At 39.1% G+C, this 20,558-nt stretch overlaps 1 protein-coding gene across 5 annotated transcripts in view; it reads left to right on the forward strand.

Annotated features, from left to right (window-relative positions):
- The first annotated feature begins 759 nt into the window (after positions 1–759).
- NEDD4 (NEDD4 E3 ubiquitin protein ligase) overlaps positions 760–20,558 on the forward strand; it is a 51,039-nt gene continuing 31,240 nt past the window's right edge. For 4 of the 5 annotated variants that reach the window (XM_053954897.1, XM_053954899.1, XM_053954898.1 and 1 more), the window contains exon 1: positions 18,601–20,106. In XM_053954897.1, coding sequence (XP_053810872.1) covers positions 18,601–20,106 — 1,506 coding nt within the window. Of the gene's footprint in view, positions 805–10,549; positions 10,624–12,099; positions 12,179–13,281; positions 13,321–13,771; positions 13,826–18,600; positions 20,107–20,558 lie in introns of those variants that run through there. The other variant, XM_053954901.1, reaches the window with a different exon arrangement.

Below are 20,558 nucleotides of genomic sequence, written 5' to 3' on the forward strand. Positions count from 1 at the left end.
CTCCTCAGAGCACCCTGGAAGGCAGCACTGCCTCATCCTGGTGAGCAAAGTCCTTTTTTTCCTCTCAGCTTCCCCCTGATTTTTGCAATTTCAGGTTCCCCGAGTACAAGGGTTTAGGCAAGAGCTCCATAGCTTGGACCTGGCTCTCAGAGGTGCAAAAATAATCTCAAGCTGCAGCAGGAGAAGTTTAGGTTAGACATTAAGAAGAATTTCTTCATAAAAAGGGTGATTAGATACTGCCCAGGGAGGTTGGTAGAGTCACCGTCCCTGGAGGTGTTTAAGAAAAGACTGGTCACTTGATGCCATGGTCTAGTTGATACGATGGTGTTCAGTCGTAGGTTGTACCGGATGATCTTAGGGGTCTTTCTCAACATAATCGATTCTGTGATTCTGCAAAGAAAGACTTCGACAGCGTAAACTAGCAGGAAAAATTTTGGAAAGGCAGCGCCATCCCGCCTCGGCCCTGGGTAGGGCTGCCGAGGAGGGCAGGGCGGAGCACGGCGCGGTTCCCGCGGCGCCCTGAGGGGCGGTGGGGCTGAGGGCGGCGGCCGCGCGCCCCCTCAGGCTGCCCGCGCGGCGCGTGTCTCCAGGCGGGGCGCGGAGCGGGAACCAATCGGAAGGCGCCGCCGGCACCCGGGTGGGCGGGACCGAGGCTCCGCGCGCCAATCAGACGATGGGGCGATGAGCGGGCGGGGCCAGGGGCGGGCCCGGGGCGGGGCGTAGGTAAACACGGCGGCGGGGGGCGCGCGCCGTGCGGCCATGGCGGCGTCTCCTGCGGAGGTGCTCGGGCTGCCGGGCGAGGAGGTGAGCGAGGCCCCGGGCCGCCCCCCGCTGCCCTCTCCGCGGAGCCGAGCGCGGGCTTCTCCGCGGGGCTGAGCCCCCTGCGGGGCGGGTATTCCCTGCGGACCTGCTGCGGTGGGGCGGGGGAGCGGGGTGAGGTGGTGAGGGGCGTTCCGGCAGGATCGGCTCCCCGGTGCCGGCTGCCCTGCGCCCCGGCCCGCTGTAAGGTGGCAGCTGCCGTGCCGTGCCGTCTAGCACCGGCATTCCTGTCTTCTCCCATTGGAGCCTCCTCTATGGACGGAGGGATCCGCGTGCGCTCGCAACTTCCTCGTGACGGAGTGAAGCGGGATTTCTTCTCCCCCCGCTTTCTTCCCGGTACCGGAGAATCGCGTCTTTGTTCCAGGCTTTGTCACGGGCAGTGTGACAGGAGCGGTGCGTGGATTAGAGCGGTACAAAAGGTAGAGCGGTACCTGAGCAATGGGGCTCATCCCAGCATTGCCATTAGCGGGAGTGTGAAAATCTGTCTGCGTGTCAGTGTTTTTGCAATAAACCCGTGGGTAACTGAAAGTGACTCCTGCAGTGGCCTCTGTCCTCAGGTCGTAGTTCCTGAGCACGTGGATCTTTTGGAAGGTGGCTGAGGCTGATGTACCTGTTACTGGGTGTAAGTAGCAGACAGGTGGGGGTGGCTGTTGCTTGTAACCGGGGCAGAATATAATGGAATCGTTAACTTTATCGAGAAGAAGGAGAGTCAGGGTTTTTTTAAACATTGCAGATGCAGGAAGACTAAAAGCAGTATCTCTGAAAGCTGTTTGGTGACCTGTGTGAAATGTCAGTAATGCTGTCTTTGAGCCAACAGGATATTTTATCAAGATTGTCTTTGATCAGCTCTTTTTTGTGTTCAGGCAGTGATGATCTCTGTGTCAATGCATACTTGTTGCATCCATAATAGGAATTCGGTTTGTTAAAATATAAAACACTGTTAATTTTCTTGTTAGCATAGCTCTCTTTCTCAAGTTGTGCTTTATTTCTGGAGAAGTAACTAAAAAGCTCTCGAATGACTTTTATTCTTCATCTTAGTATTTGAATTACATAGAATTTCTAATACAAAATTAGCGCTGCATACTGCAAGGGTTGCATAACACTTCCTATTGCAAGATCCTGTTTTCAGCTGCTAGTAACTTTCTGAGGCTATGTAGTTGTACTAAAAGATTCCATGCCTTAGGCTCTCTATTTTAACATTGTTGAGCTTTGTTCAGTTTAGCTGCTTTGTAGCCTCCATTGCTATGGTGAAAATATTTTGAAATCTGCTTAAAATTTAACAATTCTCATCTTCCCTCAATCTTTCTGAGCATAAATATGTTCCTTTGGAACTACTGGGTGAAGAGGGGGGGAAAAGCATGTAAAAAATCCATTAGATCTAACGTCTTCTGTAATTCAAAAGCATAGCCAAACTTTTTCAAGTGACATATGTGAAAAGTGCAATTTGTTTATGCTCAGAGACTTTAATATTCAGTGAGTACATACTGTTTTGCATATAAAGAACTTGCTCAGTTATCTCCATAATTTTCATGTGAGATTCTGTATGCACAAATGACAAAACATGATCTTATGATTACAAGAAAGCTAGCTGCTCTTGCCTAGGGTACAAGAATGAAAAATAGCGTTCTCCCTCCTTGGATGGTCTTTTTCTGTCTTCACAGAGTTTAAGTCTGGAAGATGTACACAGAAGGAAAAGAAAAACATGGTCAGAAATCCAAGTCATATTGAAAGTATCATCAAGGACTCTTCTGTTGTCCCCCACATTGTTTTGCACTCTTGTCATAGTTTGTCTGCACACTGCTGCTTTCCCAGGGCTGCTCTGGGGCCTGTTCTGCAAGATGGATTTTCTTTGGGTGTAAATCAGAATTGTCTAATAAAAGGAAAAACACTCTTGTTGCAGCTTTTGGAAATGATCCTATGGTAAATATAATAATTATAAATATATTGTCATTCAGGAAGGCAGGTGAGGAGAAGTTGGTGTAATTGTTGAGGCAGTTGAGTGCAGTATTAGAGTGTGGATTCCATCACAACTCAAGTTAGGCATTTATGACAGATTTCTTTGTTAATGGTGTATTAATCACTTGGACTCAATAAAGGATTGCTAATATGATGTTGCTGACACAAAAAGAAACTGGGATAAAAAAGAACGTGTAATTGAGGTTATTGTGTATACAGTGGGTTCTTGTATATGCTGTATGTAGGTATCTGAGTTGCAGTGCCTGAATCTAGCAGGTGCAGTTTTTCTTCTGTAAAAGTATCCTGTCACCCACAGGACTTATGGCTTAGTTGAGTATTGAAATAATGAGCACTAGTAAGGTCAACATGGAAAAAACAATAGTTCTGTATTCAGAGCAAGGTCTTAGGAGTAGAAAAGTAGATCTCAAATGTTATGGAAATAAGAACAACATGTTGCTTTTTGTCGTCCTAGTAACTTTTTTTAAAGGGGAAAGGAATGCGATGAAATGTACTTCCCTCTTCCCGGCAGGTCGGGCTCCTCTCCCGGCGCTCTTTGCTGCAGGTTCCTTGGAGCCATCGGGGAGCATTCCCTGCTGCAGCCTTAGGCGTGGCCCGCGCTGTGGGAGCCCTGCCTGCTCTTGCCGTGCTCGGGGGACATCTTCCTGTGAATGCAGGGGCAGGCTGACAGCTGCTGCTGCTTTTCTTTGGCACAGCAGCGTTTTGGGAGAGGGGCTTTCTCATGAAAAACTTTCAAATTGTTAAGACTTGGATTTCTGTAGATTAATCACTTCGATCAAGCATTTTCTAATGAGGTATTCACTTCCATTTACTGTATTTTTGTGACAATTGACTACAGCACTAAATACAGTATTTTCTAACAGTAATTATGGAATGCTCTTTCAAAGACTGAAAGATGAATTAGCTAATGCACTGTTATTTCTTTGGTTACAGAAGGAATTAATTTTTTTCCAGTGATTTACTGTTAAAAATAATTAAAATTATTAATAATTAAAATTAAAAATATAATTTCCAGAGAGTTTTCTGGTATCTATTTCTGTTTTCTATTATACCTGCTTACACTGTAGGGCTTTGGAATGGCATTCAATAAAACAACACTGATTGTCTATATACATGTCTTTCATAGTTTAATGTACATATGTCTGTATGTCAGGGTTGCTACACTCCCAGCCTGAATCAAAGACTTCTTATTTTGTTTAGCTCTTTTTATATTGTCCAGATAATATTCTAAGTTAGATAGGTTTTTTAGATCTTTTGTATCTATTATGTGTGTTTGCTTTCAGGGATTAAACTAGAAATGGGAACTTCTCACAGGCAAAAATACACTTCCTACTTGCATGCATTTGCCATTTCAGCTTTCTCAGTCATTTGAGAGCTGTCCTGTGTAGAGCAAGCATTCTTGTTTACTGCAGGTTGCCTAAGATTTCTCATAGGCATATGGTATTTCATTCTGGAAAGCTTTAGATATATTATGTTCTTTAGGATCTACTAAAGGTAGGTTGTTGGACCTACTAAAGTAGGTTGTTTATGGTTATGTAGCTTTTAGTTGGTGAACTGAATGTCTAGGATACATGGTTTGTCTTCTCTACTTCTGCACACCTTACCCCACAGCTCTTCTCATATTGCTGTCTTTTGAAGGTGATGCTGACGAATAGAAACATTTCAAACATGACTTCAGAGACTGGCATGGATGAATCTTTTGGATTGCCTCTGACAAAACCAGTAATGTTGTTTGGCTCCTTTGTGCCTGAGCTGGAGCAGCCCAGTGCTTCAGTTCCTGTTCAAAGCCTGTGGTCTCCCCAGTGCCTCTGTACGAGATGTCTGCTATATCTGACTGTTCTTATACAGGCACTTAGACAGAAAAAAATAGATGTTCATGTCTCTGTGCTTTAGAAAGGCTCTCAATTTTTTCTAGGCTGTGAAGGACTTTACCATTCTAGGCCATGAATGACCTAGAATTGGTTTAGGTCTAGAATGGCCTAGAATCGCACCTGCCTGGATTAGTTGAGACTCTTGTAGAAATAGTGAAGTTTGCTGGCCTGTAGTCTTGAGACGTTTCCTGATTTTGTTTGGAGTTTGCTTGCATTTTTTTTGAACAGCAGTGCAAATTTGTGTAGATCTGGTGGTTTCCAGAAGCTATTTGTTTGTTTTGTGTTATATTTTTACAGCCTTTCATTTACACTGAACTAATAAACACTGAATGGGACTGTTATGGATACTGGGTTGCACGTAGTGAAAAATTGTTTGGTGATTGCTTGGGGGGTTTTGGATTTTTTAAAGTTCTGTTGACAAATTGGTAACTCCATTAGTGGACTTCTGTTGTCTTTAATATCTTCCTTAATCTGTAGTCAAATGCAGCTGTTAAATACAATCTGTAGTAACAAGCCAGCATTTCTTGATGGATGAGACTTTTGTATTTATGAGCACAAAATGCTCACATGGTACATAGTGAATTACTAAGACTGATCTGTAACTGGCAGAAGGAATTTGATGACTTTCATTATTTTTAAAAGATCAATCAATGTAGTTTTGTAATAGGAGTCTTTGTGAATCTAAAACTTTGCTTGTTTTGAAATAATTTCTTCAAAGAAAAATGGTTCAGCTCTGTTGGTCACTGTAGAGGGGACAGTGTTCTCTGGGTTGTGAAGTAATGGTCAGATGGGGAAGTCTCCTTCCCATTTTCCATCTGCTGGTGAAATTAAGTGATGATGCTAAAAAGGACTTGCTATTATTTGGATGCCACCTAACATGTATGGCTGCCTCACTTGAGAGGTCTGATTATTGCAGGAAGTACTTCTCTCCACCTAAGGCTCCCCATTCTGTGGGAAATGCTTTCTTTCAAATGAGTATTATATGCAGACATTATATGAATCTTAAGAAAGCCTTAATATAAAGTTCCTGATATTGCCAGAATCTTTAAAGCTGATGCTGCTGTACTGTGTTATTGTTGTAATAAGCTTTGGTGGTAGTTGATTCTTGACCTATCTAACAGGAACAAAAGAATAACAGGATGTTATTGCCTAGAGGAATTGTTTACTACCAAGTGTTCTCTGTTAGACTACTCAGTCATTTTTATATTGGCTTCCTCAAAAAAAAGCTATCTAGTAGTCCAGCAGATACTACCATTTTATGTTTTACATTAAATGAACTGTCCTGGCTTTAGCTGTAGTCATCAACATGTCACCATTTCTTGATCTGTGTCTTTTTTTCTCACCCTTTCTTCCTGCTTATATTTTTCTTCTGTCTTCTGCTCTCTCTTGGACTTCTATCACTAAGTCAGGACTCATTCTCTCAGTTGTCTTTGGTGCTATTTTCCTACCATGTGAATTTGGAAAGGATGGGGGTGAGACTGAACAGTTTGTTAATACCTGTCCTGTGTAATTATTGACTGCAAACAACTGTAAGCCAGGCAAGACTGTTCCAGTCTCAAGGTTGTGAACAAGTTTTAAACTGCTTATAAGGTTGAAATTTCTTTCCGAGTGCTGTTTTCATGTCCAAAATGAACAGTTCAAGAATGTCTCATCTTAATGTATATTCATTGAACATAGGTAGTTTCATAGTGATTTTTGTGGAAATGAAGCTCTTTCCTTCTGCAAGTGCCACTTTATTAGTTTGACACTTTTTTTGCTACTCTGAGTACATTTTGCAACTATTTTAAGGCATACATAAAAAGGATTTCTGTTTTATTATCTGTTCGAAGAATCACAAGCTGGAAAGCATTGCCTTTAAAGCTTTAAGTTACTGATTGTCAACATACTGGCTCAGAAACCTTCTATTTCATCCCTTGTTACACAGTATCTGTTAGTAAATAGATTAATTATTAGAGATGGTGTGGTTCGGTAGTCCCAGCTATTTTGACTAGCGTCTTGAACATGTACTTTAGAATATACTAATATAATTAACAATAAAGTAATTATAAAACCTGGAAGTAGATAATAAGATAACTGTCTTGCTGACTCAGCTCGGAAAAGGATGTTTTGTCTCACTTAATCAAACCAAGATGTTTTGGATAGTTTAGTCTCTGTAGTATGTCTTAGCCTTATTCCCCTACCCCATAGCTTTAAAATACTATATAACCCCTAAAAACAACTTAAGCTTGAATTTGTTGGGAGCAGCCTAACTGATACAGACTGTGTGCAGCCACTCCCTGGCAGATTCAGTAATTTTAACAATATTTCTTCTGTTTCCATTTGCTGTTTTTACCTGATTCATATTGGGTTACTTACATTCTCAGAGGGAACAGCTTAACAGTTCAGTTTTAACATTATTGTATTCTTTTTTTTTTGTTTGTTTTTTTGCCTCCAGCCTCTGGAATGGCTGGCAGTCAGAAGCTGTCAAAAGAAGCTGAACGTCCTTGTTCCATCTGTACAAACAATCCCTGTACAAGTCTGTGCCCAGAGCTGCTGCCTTTGACGGGCTGTTGTGTGCATGTCTGTGTTACAGAGCAGCTGGGCACTAAACCTGTACCACTCCCTGTGTGTGCAAAGCAGCAGAGAATGCTCAGTTTCTTCAGCTGTACAGACAATAAATTCAGATTGACCCATTCAGGTTAATGTCAGGACTGCAGAAGCTTGTCAGAACATTTCCAGGAAGAGACCCTTGAGAAGATAAAGTGGGCTGAGAGAACAGTCTCTTAGATAAACTGCAGTGCTGCTACACATTGCTGGTGTGTTCCTGTTTACTGGCTAGGTGCCTGTCCCCTCCTCTGCCACCAGAACCACTTGAAGCAAGGCAGTGGTGTAAGAGAGTAGCTTGAGAGTGTCTGTAGTCAACATGGGAGAGTAAAAGGTTCAGGCTGCAGCCTGTGTATTTTTTGAACTACAGAAACACTCATGTTGTAGCTGCCTGTGGATCTACAGGAGTTACTGATCCACAATTTCTTGTATGTGGCCATGAAGGAGGCAAATAAGGATCTCCTGAGCAAAGGTGAATGAAGAGGATGAGAGTCGAAATTGCCTTTCAAACCATGAAATTTTGATTTTGAATCTGTTCCCGGTGGGTGCCAGAATCAAGTATCCGATGCTTTGTCTCTGTGCAGAGCTTGCATGGCCTAATTTTTGTCTGCATGAAATGAGCTTCAAAAGGTCCTGGAGCTCTTTGGCTGTTCACTGCTTTCTGGGATCAGTGTGTTTGTGGCAGCTTTTTTGAGCTGTGGCAGCAGTTGCTCAGTAATTCTGCCATCAGTGAGTGAGGAGGAAAGGTCGTACGGTCACAGCGCTGCCCGGTATCCTGTCGGCAGGCTTTGCCTCTTCAGGATGTGCGGGGTCACGGCATAATGGCTCCTTCCAGTGTCAGGCCCTTCTGCCTGTGTTTGGATCGAGCTGTCTGAGTTTCCCCTGATGTTCGTTGCACACTGGCCTGACTAGAGTATGGGGAACCTTGTATGCTGTGATTATGTATTGCCCTTGCATGTTAGCATGGGTGATTTCCTGGAGTTTCTAGTTGCCATAGCTTGGGAAAGGAAGAAGTGGACTCTTTAGTGGCACCTATCAGTTTAAAAAAAACGAAAAAGGATGTGGTGGCTTTTGGCAGTGAGAGTGGTTAGTTGAAAAAGTGAAAGTGAAAAAGGAGATCTGTTGGGAAGATTGTTGTGAACAATCCAGGGATTTTTTTAAACTGTTTCTGCTAATCTAGAAAGATATTGCTACGGGACATACCTTTTCATACCTTCATGGTGGTTTGGTTAGTTGTTCTGCTCCGCTAACTAAAATGCTGTAGCTGTCCTAGTTTGGCACTGACCCCAAATAAATAATAACCTTTCTTTCAGCAAGGCATGTTTAAATCAACCTTCAGCATGCCAGCATTGGGTTTGTGTCTTCTAGTTTCCTGAGGCTATGTGCAAAGCAATTTGTCTTTCTGTAAAATAGCTTTCATATTTCTATTATGATACAAGTAAACCAACCATGTGATTAAGCCAACTTTAAAATTTCAGGAGCATGGATCCTATTCTGGGATCTCCCCTGTGTGGACTACATTGATGCACTATTAAGCCTGACTCTGGGATGCCTGTGCCCAAAAGCATCTAATTGTCTTTGCTTTTCTCATGCTTGAATAATGGAGGAAATCTTGTGGTCTAAGCAACTGAATGCAGAGACAAGAAAACCCATTTGTCTTTTGGGGCTGTGTGTCCTACATCAGCATCAGCTCTTGATCTTTTTCTGAGAAGGAAAAGGTGGGGTTGTTTGTCCAGCTGACTGTCAGTTAGGTCCCTTGGGCTGTGACTGAGGACCATCCTCCTGTTGGAAGGGGGGTCAGGGTGCTCTGGGGGCAGTGCAGACATGCTCAGGGAGAGGTGAAATGCACACATGGGACTCTTGAACCATCACAGACACTCACTGATGTTGAATGTCACTGAAGCTAGGTAATTGGTAGGAGATAAATTGGACATTGTTTTAGAATGTAAGATGGGTGGATATGTTAGGATATTTGTTGTATATAAAAACGTTAACATTTGATGCCAACATAATTTTTTATTTATATTTTCTTAAATCCAGTCAGTTCTGTTGTCATAAAACACATGATAATGTTATGTACCTTAAAAGCCTGATTATGACTAAGGATTTTGAAAGCTTAGGCCACTTTCAAGTGGTCAGTGCTGGGAGGGGTTGTCTGCTGGTCTTCTTTTTCTGAACTCTTAGAGTTTCTGGTAAGAGACAATTTCCTTTGAGGTGAAGGCTGAAGATAGACTTTTGGCTTGGCTGGAATTGACTTGAACAATTGATTGTTTTGTCAGTGGCTGGACATTGTAGATGTTCATCTCAGTTCCCAGGCAATCACCTCTAACTGTAGAGGATGGGAGAAACTTGCTTACTTTTTTATTTAGTGGTCTGTTCTCAGTTTTATGTTTTTAGCCAGTAGTTCCTGCCTCAGTATTAAGATGCAGTTCTCTCCATTAGCTTTAAGAACCATTCCAGTTGGGGTTGGTTAGGGAATCTAGTCCTGTAGTTATATAGGAGACCAATGATAAAACATTCTTAGTGCTTGCTAGGAGTCTCCTTTAGAAAGCACTTTCAATGTGGAATTCAGGAAGGCCCCAGGGAGAACATCTACTGCCTCATGCATTGCTCTTGTATCTGTTTAACTCCTGAACCTAGATTGGATCAGCTTTCCTCTGGCCCACCATCTCCTACAAACAGCCCTTCATCTGAAAAGCTTTTTGCTTTCTTGCAGAGAGACAATGATCATTTGTCTTCCTCCTCTGATATGGTCACAGCTGTAGGGATTTTTTTTTTCCCCTTGAATTCAGTACCTTATCATATGAGCTGCGTAGGATTGTGCTGCTGTGTTAATTAACAGAAATGCAATTACTTGTCATTCCTGTGAAGCTAATTTGTATAATGTGTAAATAAAATATTTTTTTGTTTCTTAAAAAATTCATACCCTGCTGGCAGGTCATATAAGTAATCCTGATACTTTAAGTATGACCTCTCTGTGCTGTTTATGAAAAATAGATGCAAGAATTTTTTATTCTTGCATTTCTTTCCAGAGTTTATTAATCTATTTTGCTTTATTAATCTATTTTGATAAATTTGACACCCTTTTCATTCTGCCCAGGAAATAGATATTGTCAGAGTTTATTTCCCTCTGAGTGTTACTGATAGGGCTATTTCTGTTAGACAAAATAACTGCATCATTTAGTCTGTAATTTTAGTGTGAATTCAAAATTATGCCCATAATTTCTTTTCGCTTTATTAATTGAAAGTAGACCTGGAAAAGAAATCTGAATGCATCTTGAATATGTTACTTTGTTTTTAAGGAGAACACACGAATTGTCAGAGTGAAGGTTATAGCTGGAATTGGCCTGGCCAAGAAGGATATCTTAGGAGCCAGGTAAGAATATGTTGTTAATGTATTAAGGGACAGCTGCTTCTTTATTTTCTTTCTACAGCTCTTTAGTTCTCAGTAAATTCTTCTGTGCCTCTTGAAAAAAAAAAATCTGAACTCTTTCAACTGGCAACTTCATAAAATTATTGGAGACTATATAGACATGAAGATAGCTGCTTTCTTGTCCAAGAATGACTTGGACAGATCTTAAGTGTTGGCAAAACAAAGTAGAGGAATGTTTTATTCTCTGAATGATAAAATAGTTCTGCCATGGAGGATAAATCCATGTCTGTATTTCACTTCAGGTAGGCTGCAGCTAAAATAACTACAGTTAAAATAACTGGAGTTTAGTTGTAGTCAAAGTTCTCATCTGTGCTTGAAAGACTTGGAATGAGCACAGTACTAAACACTGGTGGCTATAAGACTGTTTCAGCTCCAATTATGTGCAGTGGAACAGTGGCCTCACATTTAGCAAAGGAATGATCAGACTTGTGAGTTGGTAATTGAAATGCTTTTAGGATCTTGTAGAGTTAGCAAGTGGCAGAATGCATTTTGTGCTAAAGCCACTTTTGCTTCTGGCCTTTGTACAAAGGGTCTAGAAAAGTATTGATGGGTTTAGTGCAAGTTCTGCTTTCAGCTGCTTTGGCATATGTGCAGGAATGTTGTTATTTTAGCACAAAATTGCTGTGCGTGACATCAGTTTAGCAATAGAAAAAATTCTGTGAAATTTATATTTCCCCTAAAGCTAGACAGTCTCCCTTAAATTTTTTGTTCACGTACAATTTTTTTTTTTTTTTTTTACTTAAAGCAAAAATAGATCAGCTTTTCTCATCATAATTTAAATATGTGAAAACCATATGCTCTTTTACTGTATGGCAGACAGTCTTGGTCACCTACTCTGATAAATTGAGTGCTTTGATTGTTCACTCTAGATATTCATGTAATGTGTTGGGTTTTAGTACCACAGGAAGGGAAAAGGCAGTAGGACATTTTAAGCAGCAATATTAGGACATCTTCATTAACAGAAAAATTCAGGTTAAACTCAGACTCTGTCAAAATGTTAGAACATTTAGTAAAACTGTTGTATGTTTGAGGAAGTACCTCAAATTCCAGGTGTTCTAAAGTGTTAAGATACTTAATACTTGGAAGATTTTTTCATGCATGTCTTGTTGAAATGTGAGAGGATTATTGAATCTCTTCTCCTGAAATAACTGTGAAAGAGGGCAGAGTCAAATTGTACTGATAAATAGAATAGCATAGCTAATATGATCATTATCACTAGTAGTGTTTATATTACTTTTATCTCTAAAACTGTGTAGGAAATGCTTGTAATTACAAACGTCTGTGGTATTTGTAAAGTAATTGTAGCCCCTGGTTACATAACTGCTATTAATTTAAGCCTTCTAAAACTTGACTGCTGATAATGGTGACCAAAAAGGGCATAGAGCAGCATACTACTTGTTTTGTTTTTTTCCCTACCAGTGACCCATATGTGAAAGTGACATTGTATGATCCAGTGAATGGAGCCCTTACCAGTATTCAGACAAAAACTATTAGAAAGGTTAGTCATCTTATCTGTGTGGGTGTGGTGGGGTTTGTTTGGGGTTTCTGGTATTGTGTTGTGGTTTTTTTTTAAAACAGACTGCAGAGGAAAAGTTAAAGCTACAGGAAATACGAGAATTCATGTATTTTGAGTGAATGGATGTTCTATGGTCTGCTCAGTTTCTCTGTTTATGGCATTATTGTGGTATTTTCTCTTCAAAAATTTTATTGAAAAGCAGTGGAAAAATTGAAGAATATAAGGTAAGTACTGATTCAAAACTACATCATTAATGGAAGTACTGCATTGTTCTGATTTTTCTGAGATCTTTAATGATATAAGAATCTTTCTTGTTGTACAACTTTTTATCTTCTTATGTTAAAAACACAAACAGTTTATTCTGTTTAAGCATCAAATTGCACCACTCACCTGAATCATGATACTACTTGATTTTCTAGAATACATACAGGAAAAAGTTAGTACTGCTAATTTAGTTTAACTGAAAATGAAGAACTGTATATATGAGAGGGAAAGCACTCTTCCAAATTGTTCTGGATAGTGGCTGTGATTATGTTATGAGATCACTCATGCATTTTTCCTTCCATGTTGATAATTGTTATATTAAACTTTCTTTGTAGCTAAACTATCTGTAGTATTTTTTAAAATATCACAGTTCAAAGATGAGCTTAGCTGAGTGAGTTATTGCTGTGTTTAGCCCATCTGTGCCTGGTCTGTGTAGTTTATGTTGCTTAGAGATTTGGCATTTGGTAAGAGTTTGCATGTCAGTAATGTGGGTGTTGAACTGAGAGGAAGGCAGTGATTATTACTGAAGGGACATACTCTAAATTAACTATTTCTAAGTGTCTAATGCACCTTCTCTGCATCCGTGACATAGGCAATATCTGACAATACCTGCATAAATTGTGTCCATTCTGCACAACATTAAACTCCTTTGACTTTTACCAGCAGTATCAAGGTTAAAGGTACTTTTTTCTTAAGTGGATTGTTACATGGAATAAAATGTGTAATACATCAAAAATTATATACACTTGTACAGAATTATCAGTATAACTAATGCTCTCTTCTTTTTTTTTTTTTTTTTTTTTTCCTTCCTCCACACATAGTCCTTAAACCCAAAATGGAATGAAGAACTCTTATTTAGAGTAAGTGATTTTGTTTATAGCTTTATTACATGTTGGATATATTATACATTACATTGGGAAAAACTATTCACTACTCTTCCCACTTCAGAACTCTTCCCTAATTCAGAAATAACTCTACAATTAATGTTCTGAAACGCTCTCAAACTGCTTTCCTTAGAAATACGTTTGCTAACTCTGAGACAAATGTGGAATTTTCAGTCTTGGTGTTGCCTTCTTTCTGCTGTGAATGTTTAAACATGTGCATAGACTTAGAAACAGTTTGGGATCGTACTAGTTATGGCTTATTGGTTCTAATAGAAAAACATTGCACAGCAAAATGGCAGCAAGGTATAAATTTGCTTTTAAAAAGACCTTTGGTATTTCTTTCCTCCTGCATAAACACAGATTTTGCTGAAGAAAAGTGCTGGAATTCAGTACATATGTTAATTACCACTATACTTCTTTTTCATAGGTTAATCCTCAGAAGCACAGACTCCTTTTTGAAGTATTTGATGAAAACCGTTTGGTAGGTCTTTTTGTGTTCATTTTGCAGTGTACTAAAGACTTGAATGAAAGCAAGTCCATCAGGATTCAATGTTGATAAAAAAACCCACTCCAAACAACCTTAATTTCTATAATGAAACCTAAACCTAAAGGCAGACCTGATTATTTATCTGACATTACCACACTCCTGAAGCTCTGAAGCAGTTACATTATTACTGTAAACTTCTAATGTGCTTTAATTCATGAAAGCATCATTCTTTCATAGTGCTGTTCACATGATGGGACCAAATTCTTTGGTGATATTGAAAGCTCTGCATTGATGTTTATTTTTCCCTACCAACAAAGCAGTATTGATATGTGGTGTGAGAAGCTTCTTCACTGTGTGAGGACTAGCATGAAAGAAAAGCATACATGGATTTTCTTTGGAAAGCTCAAGAAGAGAGCCATGGATTGCAATCTCATAGATAGGTGTCACTCTGAATGGCAGGTCACTGGTGAGATAAGGCTAGCTTGTGCTATCACTGGTGAGATAGGCATAGCTTGTCCTTTTATCTCACTGAAATCAAAATTCCTCCTCTGACCCAAGCTCTCATTTTGTGTCCAGATGTCTGATTACCTGTAGTTGTTTTTGTGTTGCATTGTGAGTAAGCTCGTAGCAGTACTGCCATGACACTTGCATCTGTTTCACTGATGTTCCTTGTCACTGAAATAAATACCTTTTCCTTCTGCAGGAGTTTGGAACTAAAGGGAGGGATTGAGTGCTCTTGCATGCCAAACACAGTTTCATTCCAAAGAAAGGATCTCTTAGTGCTTTGTGTTTGAGTAGTGTGTTGGCCATGAAAAACATTTCTTCCTGAAGCTTTCTGCATGTGTTCAGTAAACCATTGTATCTTTTATCAAGGTGCTGCTCTTCTGACGTTGGGAAGAGTAAAAATGTGTGTAAATATAAGTACAAACTGCCTAGAATAATGAGATTTAAGGAGGAGGAGGCTTGTTTCTTGGTTATAGGCATTACACAGGCCCCAGACCATTTACTACTTAACTGGTGATATTACTTGTCTCAAGAATTTCAAATACAGTGTCTCTGATTTATTTAAAAGCCATGTTAAAGGGAATCACAAGCACTTGTCCTTACATGGGAGGTTAAATGTGGTTTTTCAGGATGCTTAGATTTTCATCTGGACATAGTATTATGGGCTACAGCATATCCCTCACAACGTCGAAGTACTCTGTCCATTTCATGTCTCGTTAGAGCATTGCTGCCACCACCTGGAAGCCACGAAGCATGATTAGAAAGTAGGATTCTTGATTTTTGGGGGGCAGAAGGCCAGTGTTTTCCAATAGAACTCCCTCACATTCTTTCTCTAATCTAAATATATAAGTTGTTTGATCTGTTTTCTTATGGAGAGGAACTGGTTAAACATTTTGTTGGTATCAGCTGGGAAATGGTGCTTTGTTTCCCATGTGTGATTATATTTAGAGATCCAAGTGTCATGACCTCATCAGTCACTCTGTACTTCTGTAATAAAATCCCTGTATTTTTCATTGTTTCTATCTCACTTGGTAAATGGAACAGGCCATCTCCCTATTTCTCCTCAGCTTGCTCTCAGAAACTGTTTTTATTCCAGATGTCTTGGGTTGTTTTAAGTAAGACAAATTGTTGCCTTAGCTATGATTGTTATTTAGCATTGACAAGCTCCTCCACCTCTATTAATTCATCCTCATATATCAAAAATCATAGGTGCCTTGCTAGGTAGCTATGATCAAAAGGTGTTTCATCTTCTGTTATTTTAGTATTTTATTCTGTTATTTTCAGTGTTCTTTCATCTACCTTTTGGATGACTGTTTAAATGTGAGCAGTCTGATAAAATTGAAATACATTTGTGTCTTCCTAATGGCTAATTTCCTCTTTACAAAATTATGTCCAAAGTACTTTTATTCTCTTTATGGATAAATGGAAGACAGAAATACCTGCTTGTTTTTAAAAAAATGTTGTGTTCTTGAATACCAACCTCAAAACCTTTCTTCAGTTTAGCTTAATTTTTGCTTTGGTCTTGCTGCATTGGTTATATTGCCTGTAGTCAGAGTTTTGAAATCTTCCTGTAATAGCTTTAAGACTTTTCAAAAATCACTTGTCTTGGATTTGGTAAAGGAGTGCTAAATCTGGTTTGTTCTTCTGATTTGCAAACCCTAGGGTTTGCAATAAAGAATAAAGGGCTTGAGCAGTTTGTGGAGTCTTTAATTATGGTTGTCTTTAAAAACACACTAGTAAAATGTCAAGAAGAACATTGAGATCACTTAGGAGATGAGTCAGTGAAGAGACCATGCCTCTTGCTATCTGTCTTAGAATACCTTGACGAAATTTAAGTATATTGCAAACTAAGTGCCTAAATCTGTTACTGATACTGAAGAAATCAATTATATTACATTTTGAATGGAACTATTGGTATATTTAAAAAAATACTAACTTTTAGTTTATTTTTATGCCAACTCTAATTCAGCAACATTGAATTTAACACTTTGGAAGCCATTTTAAATTGCCTGAGAAAGCTGTAGTTGTCTGGCAATACCTATACAGGTATAGCTAAGGTAGAGAGACATGTTGGGAAATTTTGCTGGAATCTTAAGCCTTGAGTTACCAAATTATGTCAGTTTGTTTTCTTAGGATTTCTTTAGTAAAATTGAACAAAACATTTCAGATCATCCATGGGGGGAGAAAGTAATGCTTTTACTAAAAGAATCCAGCACCTCCAATGATTGTACTTTGCATCACACCAATATGTTTACAAACTGTGCCACTGATATATTTGTTCTTGGGGAGAGAAGAAGCCTTAAGAAATGCATTTTTTACTTTTTGCTCACATATCTTAAAATAATTTGCTGATCTTTTTTGTTTGTGTTCGGTTTTATGGGTATTTTTACTGTATTGCTTGAAGTACAAATGTAACTTTTTGAAACTGACCAGAAGAACCTTTCATGGTATTTTCCTTTCCTCTTCTCTCCCCATCCCAGTCCCCACCAACATATAACTTTAGAAGAAGTCCTGTTGGTTATAATGAAATAAATGAAGTGTTGTATTTGTTGGCTTTTTATGAATAAGCTAGTATTCATTTATTGCTGCATTCTAATGATGGAATTCAGGTAATGGAGGTTAAGTAAGCCCTGGAGTATAATTAAAAAACAAGTTTGTTGCTTGCAAACAAGGTACTGTGAATTTGATTCTTGGCTATTTTTTGGGAAGGAGGTATAAATGTTAATTTTACTGCCTTCTAGCTTAAAATACAGTGAAGGTTAAGTAAATATGAAGCAGAAAAAACTCCTAGTAGTATGACCTATAAAAGTATAAATGGCCTAGTGTTCTCTTCTGTTTGTACTCTTTCAGCAGCACTAAGTAATTTCATGTTAGAGCAGTAGCATTCAGTACTGCATCATATATGGATTATGTATTCAAAAGTACATTCATAGCCAAATGTTGGTGTTTTTCAAAACAAACCCCACAGAAAATCCCACTTAACGGCAAGATTCAAGATTGTCTTTTATCAAAAGTCCCACTAGGTGCCAGCAAAGCACCTTTACAGATTAGATGAGCCAGTGAAACATTTTGTAGGAATTCTCAATCCCTTTACTCTTGGAAGAATTGACCGTATATTAACTTCTTGAAATGCTGATCATTATATTTGGAAAAAATAAAAATTAAAAAAAAATAGTTATGAATCTGTGAGGCAGTTTGTCTATAATTACACAGAATAGCTTTCTTCTGTAATTCTGTTTGGTAACGCTTTTTTCTGTGTGTACTTATTGTTCTAAAATTTGTGTAGCTGGTCACAAATCTGCAAATTACATTGAACTGTAATAAATGTGTCCTTACTCTAGGCTTCCAACAAATAAGATGAGGTAGTTTGATATGTAAGAATAATTTTGTTTCTTTCTACCTTTAACAGCTGTAGTTATAAAAGGTCAAACTAGAAATAAAAACAAATGCCAAATTATTAACCATAAAAACTTTTTTTTGGCTCCTTTTCAGTTGCACCTAATTTAAAATTATGAATTAATAAGCACAGAGGGTTCTACTATGTGCAAAGCTTTAGAAAGTGTGATTGCTTAGCAGCATGTGGATTGCAAGATAATGCCAGATTGCTTTCAAGTTTTATTTAAATAGTGCAGAAAAACATTTTCTTAAGGGAGAGGAGGCTTATTTCACTAGTTTATGCATAATTCAGACCTCAGCAGTTTGCTAGCATGGTTACTATTTGGAAATTCAATCCTGGACTTGATACTCAATTATATGGGACTTCATTCCTACCAACTTCCTGTAATTCTAAACCTATGGGTAAAAATATTAGTAGTCATACGCTGCTGAGGAAAGTACGGACACATTGACTCAGCTCGTGCAGCCGCAGCAGGCGTTGCTGTTTGGAACTTGGAAGTTCTGGAAGCCTATTATAGTACTCATTTATGCAAATTCCAGAAGGTGTAATTGGAACAAGGTCAGCAGTGTTTGTCAGTGTGTCGCAGCTGAGCTCCTTGGAACATAAGTGCTTTTTAAATGAAGGCTTTCTGACTGCAAGCAATCAACGACGGTCCAGAAACTACAGTTCAAGGAATGGCTGACTTATTTCAAGAGGTACTTTCTTTTAAAATGCTAGTATCTTGTAGAAATTAGGACAAAGACTGCAACTTTTATGGGCTTTTACTGTTGCAGTGTACCAGCTCTGCATTCTGTGCGGCTGCCTGTAGCCTTTCTGCTGAAGGATCTTTGTGGGTTTCATTTGCTAACATGCATGGAAATGAGAACAAATGGCACGACGGTTAAGATTGCATTTTGCTACCCAAAGAAGCAACACAGACCCATTATCAGAAACCTCTGAAGATTTTTTGGATAGTAATAATTGTGTGTACTTCAAAAAATCACAGAGTTCTGCACCTAGCTTTACACAAGTGAAACTGATTCCTAGACAAGCTGCTTATGCACCTGTAGTGCAGCAAGTAATTAATCAAGAGAAAAACACAACTGTTTCTTCACTGCAAATAAAAAAGAGCAGTTCATTGCACATTTCCTTGCAGTCTAGGAAGCAGAGTGGATGTTCTAGGTTTGGTGATGCCGTGGCTGCTGGTGAAGACACTTCATTCATTGGTATTGATAGCGAAGGGAGCTGTGGTGCTGGAGCTGTGTCTGACCATCGATCTAATGACAGCCTTCTGAGCAGTGCTGCTCTGGGCAGAGGCAGCCTCAGCAGCATTGCAGCAAGTGACAGTGGCTCGTTCAGCAGTGCTGGCAGTGACTATGGATCATGTGCAAGTACCACAAGTGATGGAGGTTCATATACTAACAGTATCATCAGTGACAGTGGTGCTCTTTGGACAAGTGACAGTACTTTCTGTAGTAGTGTTGCACATGGCGACTCTTCATGTAGAAGCACTGCAAACAAATGTAATCCCTCCAGGAGCAACTCATCTCAGGAAACGCTGTACAGAAGTAATACTACTATTGACCAAGATGCTTTGTCAGTGAGAAAGAAAACTAAAATTCCATTGCGACGTTGTTCATCACTGGTTATTTTTCCTAGGAGTCCTTCCAGTACTCCTCCAGCTTCTCCAGTAAGCTCAGGTCAACTACCACACAGAGGCACCTATCAAACATCTCATAAATTAATTATTTCTCCTAGTGAGCTACCACAAAAAGATGATCAGACCATTTCCAAGGGATTCCTTTCAACAGCAGTCAATGGACTTAGACTGTCTAAAACAGTTTGCTCTTCTGGTGAGGTCAGAGACATCCGACCACTTTATTTGAATGCATCAATACAGGACAAAAGTCAAATTTTGAATGGTCCTCAGCAGGCAACTTGTGAAGAAGTACCTGATGGCTTCTCATGTGTTTCAGTTCATCTTACACAAAGAGCATTTGCATCAAGCAGTGAAATGGTTAATGGCTCTTGCAGTCCAGAGTTAAATATGAATGCTGGTACAAAATACCCTCATTTAAAACTGGAACGTAGCACATCTGCATGTCTGCCCTCAAAAACAGATTCAGAATATCAGATTAATATAAATGAACTAGGAAGACCGAATGCACAGATGAGCAAAACTCCCCATATTTTGCAAAGAAGTGTTTCCTTGGAAGGATCACGTCAAAAAGTTTCTTGCTGCTTACCCAGCCTTAAATACAAGTGTCATAGTGCAAGGACGTCTCAGTTGCACATACAGTTCAAAGCTGGGAATGAAGGAAAAACAACTGGTGTTAGGAAAAGACATGGAACCTCTAAAAGGGAAATCTCTAGCACTTTGTGGAGGCCCCATAAGGTGAGTGTTGTGGTTTATAGAAACATGTGATGGTATTTTACAGTTGAAATTTAGCTGGAAAGTAGTAAAAGTTTGCAACCAAGATTTAAGCACAGTGATTTCAGAGTTTCCTAATGATGTCAAATTGTCACCAGTAGGAAGTTAATTTTTTAATTATCTGGAACATTTGGGTTTTAGATTAGTTTCTTAGAATATGGGACATACAATAGCATAAGTGAATAGGTGTTACTGGGAAATAAGTGTATTTAATAGATTTTAAACAGTAGTTTGCTCTTTACTTGAACTCAGGGATTTTCTTGTCTAGTTATCGAAACATGGGAGTAATTTAAACTTCAGATTAAATTTTGTAGTTATAAACACCTAACTTTTCAGTAAATTAATAGTAGTTATTGAAGTTTTTTGCATATAAAATAGGTAAAAATTATGATCTTTTAGTTTTATTTCAGATGGGC

Source organism: Vidua chalybeata, chromosome 13 (genome assembly GCF_026979565.1).
Source record: "Vidua chalybeata isolate OUT-0048 chromosome 13, bVidCha1 merged haplotype, whole genome shotgun sequence".
Taxonomy (NCBI): Eukaryota; Metazoa; Chordata; class Aves; order Passeriformes; family Viduidae; genus Vidua; species Vidua chalybeata.